This window comes from Lissotriton helveticus, chromosome 1_1 (genome assembly GCF_964261635.1).
Source record: "Lissotriton helveticus chromosome 1_1, aLisHel1.1, whole genome shotgun sequence".
In the NCBI taxonomy this organism is placed as follows: Eukaryota; Metazoa; Chordata; class Amphibia; order Caudata; family Salamandridae; genus Lissotriton; species Lissotriton helveticus.
Window position 1 is genome coordinate 597,406,043 of NC_136057.1, and position 13,254 is coordinate 597,419,296.

Genomic DNA, 13,254 nt, shown 5'->3' on the forward strand with positions numbered 1-13,254 from the left:
TCTAATATTTTGTTATTGCGGTATTCCAGCTCTAAATTGGTGTTGTAATGAAGATATTTTTACTTAATTCCCTGGATATGTCGTGCATCAAATCCCTTCTTGTCCCATTGATAATTCTGCTTTCAATAGTAATGACCCATTCTTCGGTGTTATGTTCTAAATATGATTGTTTTCATGTCTGCAGGCAAGTTCGAGCCAAGCTTGCTCCTCTTGGTGGCTCTGTGGAGATACTTGTAGAGAGGCGTTGGGGTAGGAACGAGGCAGACACGCTGTGTAGTGGTATGTATATTTATTTATAGAAGGAGAGCGCCGGGGAAAATCCGGCTCTAACACCGTGGCTGGCTACAATGCCGAAAGTCACTCCCCCCGCGCTCCTAGGGTCTTCTGTCCATAACCACGGAAACACTAGAGCGCAACACCACATATCTCACCCCTGTAACAACACCACGAAAGAATACTAAACTACAGGGTTACGGCTAGGATAGTTCAGTCCAAGATGTGGTTAGGTCTTCATGTCGAACTCCCAATACTTTTTGGGCAGTACCACGGTCCTACCTGTGCTGGTCTGTCTTGGTGGGGTGCCTTTCCCCATTGCTCCACTGCCACCGTGTAGGGCAACATTGATTGTTTCCTGTGATGGGTCCCTGGTGACAGTGCCGCTCGCACCTTGCTCTACTTGTCTTGCCCGTCACTCAGCATCTCCTGGATTCACCTGTGTCATGGTGGTGTTCGCCTCTTCTGTATTAGTGCCTTTTGTGCCCCCGCTATGTGTTTCTATGTCTCCATTGTTTTCCTCTTACTCCAGGCCCGCGTAGTTACTTTCATCCGGTAGGGTCTCTTCTGTCTTGGCCCACTTCATGACCTTGTTACATATGGACATTCTGTCTAGGGACCATGTCATCCCACCACTCAATAAGGCTCACCTGGTGTACAGTTCTTTGACCTGCAGAGGCGTGCTGAACTTGCTGTTACCTTTCCTACTCAATTGAGGTAGCTCCACTCTGACCCATTCCCCCTTTTCCAGCATTGCGTCTTTGACATTGTGCTTCTTGTTGTAGTGGTCTGTGTAGATCTTTTGCGCCTTCTCCAGTTTTCTGCGCACTACTGCCGGAGACCACTTGCTTTGTACTGTGCGTTGTTACCACGCCACATTGTCTTTGGTGAATGGGTCCCGGCCTCTTAATATTTTGAATGGTCTGTAACCTATCTTAGTGGGAGTGATTCTGTTGGCCCAAACAGTGGACTTGAGTTCCTTCTCCCAGTTCTTCCCAATGTTGATGGCCGCTTGGATGGATCCCATGATGACCCTCTTAAATCTTTCGGCCAGGCCATTCCCTGCTGGATGGTATATCGGGGTGTGTTTGATCTGTATTCCGTTCCTTTCCATGAACGCGTTCCATTTCTCAGACGTGAGTTGGGGTCCATTGTCGCAAGTTATGACTCTTGGAATCCCTTCTCTCAGGAAGGTGGATATGAGGAAGGCCAGTACTGCATCAGTGTCCACGGTTTTGCATATCTCCACTTCCGGGCACTTGGCGTACCGGTCCACTAGCACGATGGCATATTTGAGTACACTGTTTGCGTCTAAGATGGGGCCCAATATGTCCACTGACAATTCTTCCCATTGATTGCCAGGGTTGTAGAACTTGCCTAACCGGGGTCGCATAGTGGACTGTGTTTTGTCTGCATTGCTGCACTGTTTACATTCTCTGACGTACCTCTCCACCTGGGTATCCTGCACCGGCCACCAGTATGCTTGTTTGGCTCTTTGTTTTGTTTTGACTATTCCCAATTGTCCTTCATGCAGAATAGTAAGCAACTGGGTTACCAGTCGTCCTGGGGCACCACTTTCTCTCCTCTGAGCACGAACGTCTCGTTGTCTCCTACTGACAGCTCTTCTTGTACTTCATAGAATTTCCACTGTTCCGTGTTCAAGTGTTTCTTTTCCGGCCACCCCATGATTATGAACTGTTTGATTGCAGTGAGGCTAGTGTCCTCGTATGCCACCTTCCATTCTTGTGCACTTATGACCACTCCTTGGTCCTCCATGAATGCTATGGTGCAATAGTCCTCTTCCTTTGGCACCGGTGCGTTCTCCATTGCTGCTGCCCTGCTGAGGAAGTCGGCAACTTTGTTCTTGGAGCCAGGAATGTATTGGACGTTGTACACATAATCCAACAGCTGCGAGGTCATTTTTTGCTATGCGAGGTGTGGCCATCGCGGGTCCACTTGACGTAAGTACCTTCACTAACGGCTTGTGATCCGTCCGGAGCAGGAATCTGGAGCCCCACAGGAATTGACGGAATCTTTCCCTTGCCCAAATTGCTGCTAACATCTCCTTCTCAACCACACTGAATTTTTCTTCCTTCGGGGCCAAGGACCGGGACGCAAAGCTGACTGTCATCATTTCACCTTCTGCGGATTGCTGCTTAAGGACCGCTCCCAACCCTCTGCCACTCGCATCTGTGGTGAGAATGGACAATGCCTGTTGGTCAAATCCGTGTAGTGGCATGGCCTCGCATATGTCTTCTTTGATTTGCTGGAATTCTGCCTGCGTTGTTTCCGACCAAGTGAAGGCGTTTTCCTCCTTTAAAAGCTGACGCAGGTTGTGTGTTTTGGTGGCAAAATGGGGCACAAACTTGCTGTAAAATTCTGTCATTCCGAGGAATGACCGCACATCATCCTTATTCCTGGGGGTAGGTGCGTCCTTTATGGCCTTCGCTTTGGCCTGTTTTGGTGCAATGCCTTTGTCACTTATTCCATGTCCGAGGTACGTGACCGATGACACTCCAAACCTGCACTTGTCCCATTCTGCGGTGAGGCCATTCTGCCTCAGTATGCGCAGTACTGTGGAGAGCTTGGCGTCATGGTCTGCTTTGGTCCTGACCATTACTAGGATGTCGTCTTGGAAGTACTGCACCCCGTCTGTGTTGGAACAGTTGATACAGTTGATGCATTAGTTTTTGGAAGACCGCAGCGGCAGACGCTATGGCGAATGGTATCCGCTAGGCCGAATGGCATCCGCCAGAACTGGTAGCATCCAGAGGGTGTAATGAACGAGGTAAGTTTCTTGCAGGTGGGGTGCAGCGCGATCTGATGGTAGGCGGAGATCAGGTCTATAGTGGAGAACCATTTGATGCCCTTCGTCAGGGCTAACATCTCATTGATCCGGGGCAATGAGAATTTATCCACTAAGATGTTTTTGTTAAGCTCCCGCAAGTCGATGCAGAGGCGTACCTTGCTGTTGGGTTTTCTGGCTACGACCAGGGGCGCCAGCCATTCTGGGCGCTCGATCGGTTCAATAATTCCATTATCTTCTAAGCGTTGTAACTCTTGCTGTACCGCTTACCTGCTTTGGAATGGAATATTCCGCACTTTGTGGCCCACTGGTTTTGCTCCTTCCTTGAGGCAGATCTTATGAGTGAACTTCGTTAACTTGCCGTGCTGCCTCCGAATACCGTCGGGAAATCCACCTTCCATTTGTCCGCCTCATATGCTTGCGCTGGGGACATCATCAGGACTTGCGTTGTGCCTCCAGGGTTCAGTTGGATACCAAGTTCTCCCTGGTCCACCCATCCTAAGACGGAGGGTCCTTTCTCTGCTACATAGTTTTCCTTCCACGGTGCAGCCTTTGAATTCAAATTGGAGGGGACAGTACCCCACCATGGGGATGGGCTCCCCAATGAAAGTGACTGGGCAGATGTCCGGGGCCAGGAGGTGTGTGCCAATGGTTTGCGCAAAGTCTCTGTCCCAGATGCTGCGTTGTATGATGGTGTATGGGGAACCCGAGTCGGCCATCATTGCTACTTGTACTCCCCCCTATTAAAAGTTCGCACAATGGCTTCCATGTGCGTGAACAGTCTATGCCTAAGACCTGGTTATCTATGCACAGGAAACTTTCGTCGTAGTCTTCGCCCCACTTTCTTTTGTCTCTGAGTCCTGGGCCACGTATTTGACTGTCAGTTTCTTGGGTTTACATCTGCAGACCTTCTCGAAGTGTCCCATGATACCGCAGTACAGGCATTTGGCTCTGGAGGTGGGACAACGTTTGTCGTTGACTGCGTGTGTTTGACTGCCGCACCTGTAGCAAGAGTTCTTGTGCTCCCCTTGGGTATCTCGATTTGTAAGTGTCTAGGGAGCATACCTTTTGGACTGTCTTGAGCTTCCCGTGAATGGCTGCTTGCGCTCTTGAGGGGTGGCGTCCGATACTTTGCCCACCATGGGTTTGCTGGCGCTTTCTGTTTTGGCAGCTTCCGCACACCATGTTGAGAGTTCCGCTTTTTTAACATGGCCACTATATAGGGGGGCTTCTTCGCTGACCCACAGCTTCTCCTGTATGGATGTATTCACCGTGTGCATGATGATTTGATGTAAATGTAAATGTACAGGAATTTATATAGCGCAAATCACCAAGCGGTTTCTAAGCGCTTGCTTAGGGAACTCGTCCTGGTATTCCCCTGTGAGATAACCCCGGCAGGGTATCCGCAAGGTGAAAGCCAGGCATCCCGCCGCGAGGGGCCATTGTGGAGATTAAGAAAGCTATTGCCCAGAGTCGCAGAGTGTGAACCCGTGAATCGAGTAGGCACCGGAGCGAGAATTGTCAAGTCCATGAACATTTTAGGACTCAAGACCCTGCCGAGCCGGGAATTGAACCCTGGTCCCGGGCTGACCTCTGCTTCCAGGTCTGCCTCCTCTAACCAGTGAGCCACACTTCTCCACACTTGATCTCTGATGGAGTCATCGTGGAGGACTCCAAATTTGCGGGTGATCGCTAGTCTCTTCAATGATGCTACGTAGACATCCACTGATTCCCCCACGTTCTGTTTCCGTTGAAAGAAGTTGAAGGTCTATTGTACTGCACACCACTGGCAGATAATGGCTGTCCAAGTCCTCAATGGCGTGTTGAAACACATCGTCATCCTGATCCCTGGTTTTCTTTACCAGGTTCATGTACAACCTGATGCCTTCGGGACCCAAGTTGTGTAATAGGATCTTCTTTTTCCGCTTGCTCGCAAACACCTCACCACCTTCGTCCTCCAGAGCTGACAAATAGTTAAGGAAGTATTCCTTCCAATCCTCCCATTTCATGGCTGGTTCCCCCGGTTTCGGTAGGAAGGGGACTGGGTTTGTGAGGGAAAATGTTTGGGCGCATATGGCAGCTTGCCATCTGGGTGTGGCGTCGACTGCTCTGTGCGGGGGGGGGCTCCCTGGCGCGCTTTGGTCTTGCAAACCCGCCGCTTCTGCCTGAGGTCTTCAGGCACGTTGTCTTGAGTCTGGTGCACCAGGATTGGTTGTCCTCTTGTAGCTCAGTGTGCCTTCCCTCCGGTCTTTGGGTGCTTGGCGTGGGTGCTTCTGGACTCCCCCCTCCTCCAATGTGGGTTTGCCTCCTTCCTGGCCGTTGCATGGGTTGTAGGATGGTGCCTCTTGGCTACTTGCTCCCCCTCGGCAGGCTGGTCAGCTCCGGCCTTGTCCTGCTCTGCTCTGTGGTGCCCACTGCTGCTGAGTTGCTCTCTCTTTCTCCTTGCAGCCAATGCCCTCGTCTTCGGGCGTCCCCTGTGCACAAGACTGACTGGGTGGTGACTTTGGGTACAGTCAGCACCCCTGGAGTTGGAGTCTGGATGTGCGGTGGCGTACTCCGCAAGCTGCTGCTCCCTGGGACCGGGGTCTTTTGTGTGGCTGGTCTGGGACCATGTAATCTGGCCCTTGGTGTGGCCCTCTGTCTGCTTCTGGGGTAGGGGTCGCTGTGCCCTGCACCTGGTCTCCACAATGCCCTTAGTGTGGGCACTGATGGATGCACCTCCCGCTTATGGTTCCTAAGCGCTTCTACTGCGGGGGAGGGGCACCGCTTACTCACGGTTCTGCCGCTCCCTCTGGCATGGTGTGAGGCTGGGCAACCGCAATGCCTGCTGCCGGTGTGGCGCTCCTCCTCTCCCCTGCAGCGCCACTTCCCGTGTCCATGTGCCGGCTCCCGCGGCTCCCCTGCCATGCTCTCCCTCGGTGCCTCGCTGCCTCGTTTGGTTGGCTGCCGTGTTATGTCTTGGTTGCAACGTGTCGTCCCCAAATTGTAGAGAACTAAAATACAAATGGTTCTGTCGGGTGCTAAGAATATATTTCTTGAGGCAATAGGATTACTCAAAACGACTATGCCAACAATGAGAAATCAATTCTAATACACACACAAACCATATCGGGTATTTAAGAATTTTTATAAATTGCTTCAATCATAGAAATACCCAAATTTACACTTGAAAGGCTGTCAAAAAATATATACATTGTGACAAGTAATATGTGACAAAGGTGACATTGGTGCTCGGTGCTGTGGTGACTGTGTAATATACACATTGGTGATTGGGGAAGGAAGGGTAGGGGTTGTGGCCAGAGAACACACTATTGCCAAACACTCTGCAGACTGGATTAATGATCCTCATCTCAGGGTATATCAACTGGTCCACGATTCAGATTGTCGACGTTTCAACCCAAGGTCAGTGCGGGTCTTCATCAGGACTTGTACGGAAATTGGACAGCCTAATCAGGCACAGGAGGGCTCATGAGGTGCCAATGTGGTCACTCTCAGTGATGGGGCTTTTGTCGTAGCAGGAGCCCGTAGTCTCCTTCACTCAGTCAGACTAAGTTCAAATAGTGTTGAGGCTGTGTGTTTCAGGTCTCAACAACTGATCAAGATAGAGGTCTAAGTTCAAAGGGTATGGAGGCTGTATGATTCAAGTCTCAACACTTGATCAAGATCCTGATCTTTTTTTAATTACGATCGTGACTTGTAATTACTTCCTGCCGCTGTTGCACTTGAAATCTGCAATGAGAGGCGTTTGGGTAGGAACGAGGCAGACACGCTGTGTAGTTTGATGTATATTTATATAAGGAGAGCGCCAGGGAGAATCCAGCTCTAACGCTGTGGCTGGCTACAATCCCAGAAGTCACTCCCTCTGCGCTCCTAGTGTTTTCTGTCCTTGACCACGGAAACACTAGAGCGCAACACTACAATACTGAACCAGGCTTTGCGATTTTGAGGTAATTTAAGAAAAGATATTTTTCTAGTGTTGAGTGATGGGTCACATGCTTGTGATTTGTACTGTACAAAAGGGGGTGGTGATGGACGGAGCATCTGAACCAATCAAACACTCTCACCCAGTCAACAGATCTGGGTTTAATCCATCATCGTTCTTTAGCCCACTCTGCCACCCCAGTTCAGACATGGCCAGATGCAAATCAGTCTGATCCTGTGCCTCATGGGAACAGTCCAGCCCGAACTGCCAAGCCATGCCTTCCCTGGATCGAAAACAAGCTTCCTAGGACCGGTTTCTGGCATTACAGCTGTCTTCAGCCAGGCTTGCTTGAATCCAGTGGCAAAGTGAGCAAGGGACTCACATCTGAGCATACCCTGCCAACTTAAGGCAAACAAAGCGGTACAAAAGGGGGTGGTGATGGACGGAGTATCTGAACCAATCAAATACACCCAGTCAAGAGATCTGGGTTTAATCAATCACCTTAGCCCATTCTGCCACCCCAGTTCACACATGGCCAGATGCAAATCAATCTGACCCTGTGCCTCATGGGAACAGTCCAGCCCGAACTGCCGAGCCATGCCTTCCCTGGACCGGAAACAAGCTTCTGTGATTTGTACTGGACACGCCCAGTGAGCATGCACACCTGCACAACTTCAGGGTGTCCCTGCAGTAATACGGTCCCTATGGTACAGGGAATGTTTTCAATATCTATTTAAAGTAACAAATGTGATTACGCATAAGTATGAGGCTATGTTTGGGACCAAAACATAAATTGAATACTCTATTTTTAAAACGTTTCTTTGATAGGGAGCTTTTTCCTCAAGGTTTTGGCGATCTGTTAAAAGGAAATGCAGCTGCAACGGTAATGCGCTGATTATTTTGGTATTGGGAACGTTCTGATGCTGAAAGTGAAAAATTCTTAATGGATTGCATTTCTGTGCTAATTCTTATGTGTAAATGATACAAGGCTTATACATATGTGTTTGAACATTTATATTGATTTTTAGGGAAAGTGCCAGTATCGAAAATATTAGATTACTTGCGATACACGACGAGCAGAGGGTCGGAGGACAGCGGCTTGGATGACCTGTGCAACATGCTGGATCCCAATAAAAAGGACATTTCCATGGACCTGGACACCTACCATGCCATCATGAAAGAGTGGATCGACGACTGCAGAAACAACGGGTAAGGTGATTCCTTCTCCATTCTTGTGTGTTGTACAAACCTAGTGCGCGATTGAGTGGACATTTTATAGCCCATAGCATCAAGTGTATTGTATGCAGGTGCTCTTTTCTCATATACACGTTTGTGGTTGTTAGTGGGGGTCAAGCCTGTTTCTGAATATTCATGAAGTTGACAGATAAGGGAACTTAATCATACGGGGATAGTGTCCTACTGAAAATCAGTGTTTGGTCAAATAGTTGATTAGATCCCTGGGACTACATTACAGACAGGGCTCTGGTGGCACAGCGGCCTTCGGGTGACCATTGTTGGCACTCCTGGGACACGGGTAAATAACAGAAGCGGCTATGGATGGTCGTGAGTCTCTTTCTGTAGGCACTCTCTTAAGAGGGCGCTGCCTCATTTATTTGGGTGCCTGGGCCTGTGGAGATTAGAGAAACACTGCCTCTGTGCTGCACCGTATTATGAACACAGGAACAGATGCAAGGAGGCCTAGGGAGGTGCACATATTATGCCACAAATAGGAGGTGCATTTTCAGTGCGCCCATTGAGTGCAGCTCTCTAAAGTGGAAAAAGGGATTTCCTTATGGAACCCCCAGACATCTCCCACCAAGTAGGTGCAGTCACTCACCGCACCTGCCAGTAGGCTAATATCCGTCCACCCATCTTTGAACTGCAGGGAAGTGCTTCATGCATAGTGCAAGCCGCAGTGCCTGTTTTGCCTTTCATTACTGTGGTGCACCAAGACAGCTGTAAGTTCATGGCTGCCTTGGGACAATCTGTTGATTGTAAACGGGGGGCACAGTTTCCCTGTTTGCACCTAGTGCACCTGTTTAAAGATGAGCCAGGGTGCAAGTAAGGGGCAGTGTTCGTTCCATGATATGGGACCTGGTCTCCTTGCTCCATTCTGACTGTGCAGAATTTTTGTAGCCACCCAAGGATCTGAACTTGCTGCCATTGCAAATGTAATGTTTTAATTAAATTAAAAAAGCATCCTTTTACATTTGTTAGTCTTGGCATCAGCTGTCTGCAATACATGACATTTACCTGAAGGAGCTTTGATTAAACCCCTTGCTTAGGATTGGATGGCTTTGTTTTCTATCTAGGATGCCTCTGCCTGAGTTAATGCCCCCCCCAACTTTCTCCTTAAAGAAGCCAATGTAAGCTCTGCTAGATGGCTCACTGCATTCCAAGTATAATGCTGGGGTGATGCTGTGGACTGCACGTGGAGGAGGGGCTTCTTTACATCTAAATTCAAGGTTGGTTCTTCCTGTCAAGAGGTGTTTGTGTTCCCTATGTACACTATCAGAACATCCACTTATTCCAGGAGCTGAAGGAGTTCTTCCCATTCTGTTGCATCAACAGCTCTCCTCTTTAGGAGATTATCTTCCTGTGTAACAGTGATGACCCTCTTTTTCTGAAGAAGGAATTTCTACTTCTTTATTGGGTGATTGGTCCATTCATGTTCCAGTTCACGCATTTTTAAGAAAATAGAATATATTCTGAGGACCTACCTCTTCGTTTGGTAGACAGTTTTAAGAAGGTGTAGATGTAAACAAAAGTGGGTGTTTCCCAAGTGAACATGGAAATACCATCTCTTTTATATTTTTATCAGTGTTAGTTGCTTGTTAGTGGCGTGTGGAGTTTCCCAGAATTAGCGAAGCTGTTGGCTCGTGAATTACAAATTATATCTTTACTTCCATTTCAAAATTGTGTGTACTGTAGCACTGATTCAGTGTGATAGTCCATTTCCACTGAGTAATATAAAACATACTGGAATAATAAATGGACTAATTCCTGCACACTATCAATCCTGGTCTCTCTTGAGTCTTCGTCTGGATTCCCCGTGTGTGATTGCTCAAAATCAGAATCCAACAGGTTGACCGAGAAATGAGTGGAGCTGTCACTGAACGTCTCACTGGACTTTTTAGTCCGCGCCTTACAATAACGTGAAGCACAGCAGACACCGCTTCCCAAATGAAGAGTTGAAGACACACTCTCAAAGGGTCAAAGTATCCAGATCAGGTTTAGTAAGAGCATCACTAATACAGAATTTAAAGGTCAACGGTCTCCAACTGTGCACAAACACCAATATACATGTTGAGAATTCCTTGGCCCTCCCCAACCCCCTTAAGAGTTTGTCTCTGTTTCTAGGCTACATTGCAGTCCTTGTTGTAAATTCCAGTAAATCTGTAAAAGTTGCAAAAGTTTATTCCTAGAGTCTGGTTTTATTTATTTAGCTCTTTTTTTTGTCCCAGGGATATTTATCGCTGCAAGCATGATGTTTTTTCAGGCGACTCTATGTTCATGTCAGATTTATGGCCAAAGATTAAACTCCAGCTTATTTATGAACTGACTGTCCTCTGACCAGACACAGGTGACAATTGACCTGGTGACCTTTGTCATGTTCTGGAGAAACCAAAAATAAATGTTTTTAAGCTATGGTGGGGCAGAGGTACATGGTGTGATTTTGCTGTTACTGCAGTTGCCACTAAGGCTAGACATACAAACTGCAGTGAAAATGGAAATCCGTAAAACATCACATATTGCCTTTACACATGCCGGAGTCTATATTCTCCTAACATACATATGGGATCATTTTTTTAACCACTCTGTTACACTATTCTTTCCCCAATAATACATTTTTCATTTTGCTTTTCATAATTTTTCTCGTGTTTGATTCTTATGATTCTAAGGTAAAAAGTGCTTCAGTACAGATATGTGCTACAATTAAACATAAACTAGAAATCTTAAATGTACTCATCAGGTATGGTGAAGTGGTCTTTGGCCTAACCCGAAAGGTGCTTCACTTGAATGATTACATTAATGGTCACTGGTCTCTCTCGAGATACATGTACCACACCCTTTTAGATTGATTCAAACAAATTCCCTGTGTATGCCTTGTTGGTTTATATTGTCATCAATTTAGTTCTTTGATTTCCCAGAAGCCCCTCTGAAAATATTGGAAATGACCTGTGATAAGTGTCCCCAGTCTCCCCAGGTTGTAAAGTGGTGTTCTCTTGCCCTCCCTTTGCCTCTGAGCTACCCTTTGCCGCAATATGTCCTTCAATGCACACATTGTTTTTCACCCTGACACTACACTGAGGTTTTTGGTGCTAGGAGGGTGTTCCCATCCTTCCAGTCCAAGTCTCCAGTAGTAAATGTACAGGGCACGTGCTTTCTTTCTGGTTGCAACATTCTAGTGAGATTCTCCGTTCCGCGATTTGTCTCAATCCTTTCCCTGCGATGTGATGAATGTTCAAGGGGCAGTTCATGTCTCTGTTGATTTTGCTTCTCCCCTCCGTGACAGTAGTATCTATGCTGTATGATGTCTATGCTTTGTTGTATTTGTATTGTGTTGTCTAGCGTTTCCTGAAAACAATTCACAGTTATTTGTTGTTCCAATTGTAGGTAGTTTGTAGATGGCTGATGGTCTGCTGCTTCACCTACCCCGTGTACCTAATTGTTTGTTCTTTCATTTTCAATGCCCCGAATGCCTGCTGCAAAGGCACTCCATTCCTCATGGGAAAGAAATAAGCCAGAGGATGTGGCATCCCCTACTGTGCTGCCTCCGGACACTTGCAACTGCGGAGATGATCGCGCTCGGAATATGATGCAGGCCCATGCCATTAAAAGGGGGCGAATAGTGGATGCCTGTCCCGTATCGGTTACAGAAAAAAATAAGAGTGAAAAAGTACGCCCCATGAAGTACGGACCGGGGCGCTGGAGCCATCCGAATCTGGTGAGAAATAGCCCCCCCTGCTATGCCTGCAATGGCACTACTGCTGCGCTCAGGCGGTCACCGCTGCAATCCTGAAGCCCTACTCACCGTGAGGGGATAAAAATAGTCGTCCCCCACACCAGAGCAGGACGCTGAAATCCCAGCCTCGCTCACTCACCTGGCAAGCCTGAGGCATCGACTGGAGCAACACGCCGTCGGACCATACTCCTGGGTCCATCTCCAGCCCTTTAGCAGCCCAAGAGAGTGCATGTTCACTGTAGGGGGCATTCGCAGACTGCAGCAAGTGCCCCACAAACCTGCTGATGCCCTGCCCGTGGAAGCCATACCAGCGTGTGCAGCCTCCCCCAAAAGCATTAGCATCCCTGGAGTCCTATCAAGGAAGTGCAGGCCGCGCCTGCAGCACGCACCCCACAGCCTCCCTTCACGTCTTGGCCAGCCACTTGAAAGGGAGCTAACAGCAAGAGACAGTGGCAGACCACAAAGTAGAATCTGCTGTACCTCTTCTTCCTGACTGCAGTGCTCCAGCAGACCGTGCCCACCTGCCTCCATCCCCGCAGCAAATGAAAGAAGGCCACATCCCTCTCACCCGCAAGATACATAATAACGCTCACGAAGACCGCAACACCAGAGAAGGCTGTTGCGGCCCGGTGAAGCATTTGCAGTGCCACCTGGTGGTCAACAGGCCACAATGCACTCTGCCTGGGATACTACTGCCGGAGCACCAGTTCTTGTTAAGCCTATGAGCGCAATACGTCCAGAAGGCCAGCAGTGCTCCGCAACGAAGCCTCTGTCTGCATCCCCAGCCCAAGATAGAAAGGCTCAGCAAAGAGCCTGAGACTGCATCAACATGGAGTGTTTTCAAGGCATTGTCAGCGTGTCCGAAATGACTCGCAGCAGGAGAAGCTGCTGTATCTCCCAATGGAAAACTGCCATGGTCTGCAACCTACTGTCTGCATTTGCACCCTGCTACATGAGGAAGGATTCAGCAAGCACCTCGTGCCTCCATCTTGGTGAGTGGACCTTACTCTTCACATTGCCAGTCCTGAAGAGGCCCGTCTGCCTCCAGTCCGTCTTCTGCTACGGTGTCCATCATGCCTCTGTCACCAATGTCCTAGTAGCCCAAGAACTGTCGCCCCAAAGGAAATGAAAGCACCTGGCCACCCCCACTCTGTGATCAACTCTAGAACGAAGGCCTGCATCCATCCTGGCAGGTCATCACAAACTGTTGTCCAGATTCACCACAAGGCTGGCAATGCCATCACACCAGTCCTCGTCAAGTGTGTCAAACGATACCATCTCAAGAGT

The 13,254-nt window shown here is 48.5% G+C and overlaps 1 protein-coding gene across 5 annotated transcripts in view; it reads left to right on the top strand.

The window, feature by feature from the left end:
• Positions 1-13,254, top strand: part of IRAG2 (inositol 1,4,5-triphosphate receptor associated 2) — a 1,168,119-nt gene that overhangs the window by 152,809 nt on the left and 1,002,056 nt on the right. For all 5 annotated transcript variants that reach the window (XM_078674100.1, XM_078674103.1, XM_078674104.1 and 2 more), the window contains one exon: positions 8,030-8,210. In XM_078674100.1, coding sequence (XP_078530226.1) covers positions 8,030-8,210 — 181 coding nt within the window. The remainder of the gene's footprint in view (positions 1-8,029; positions 8,211-13,254) is intronic.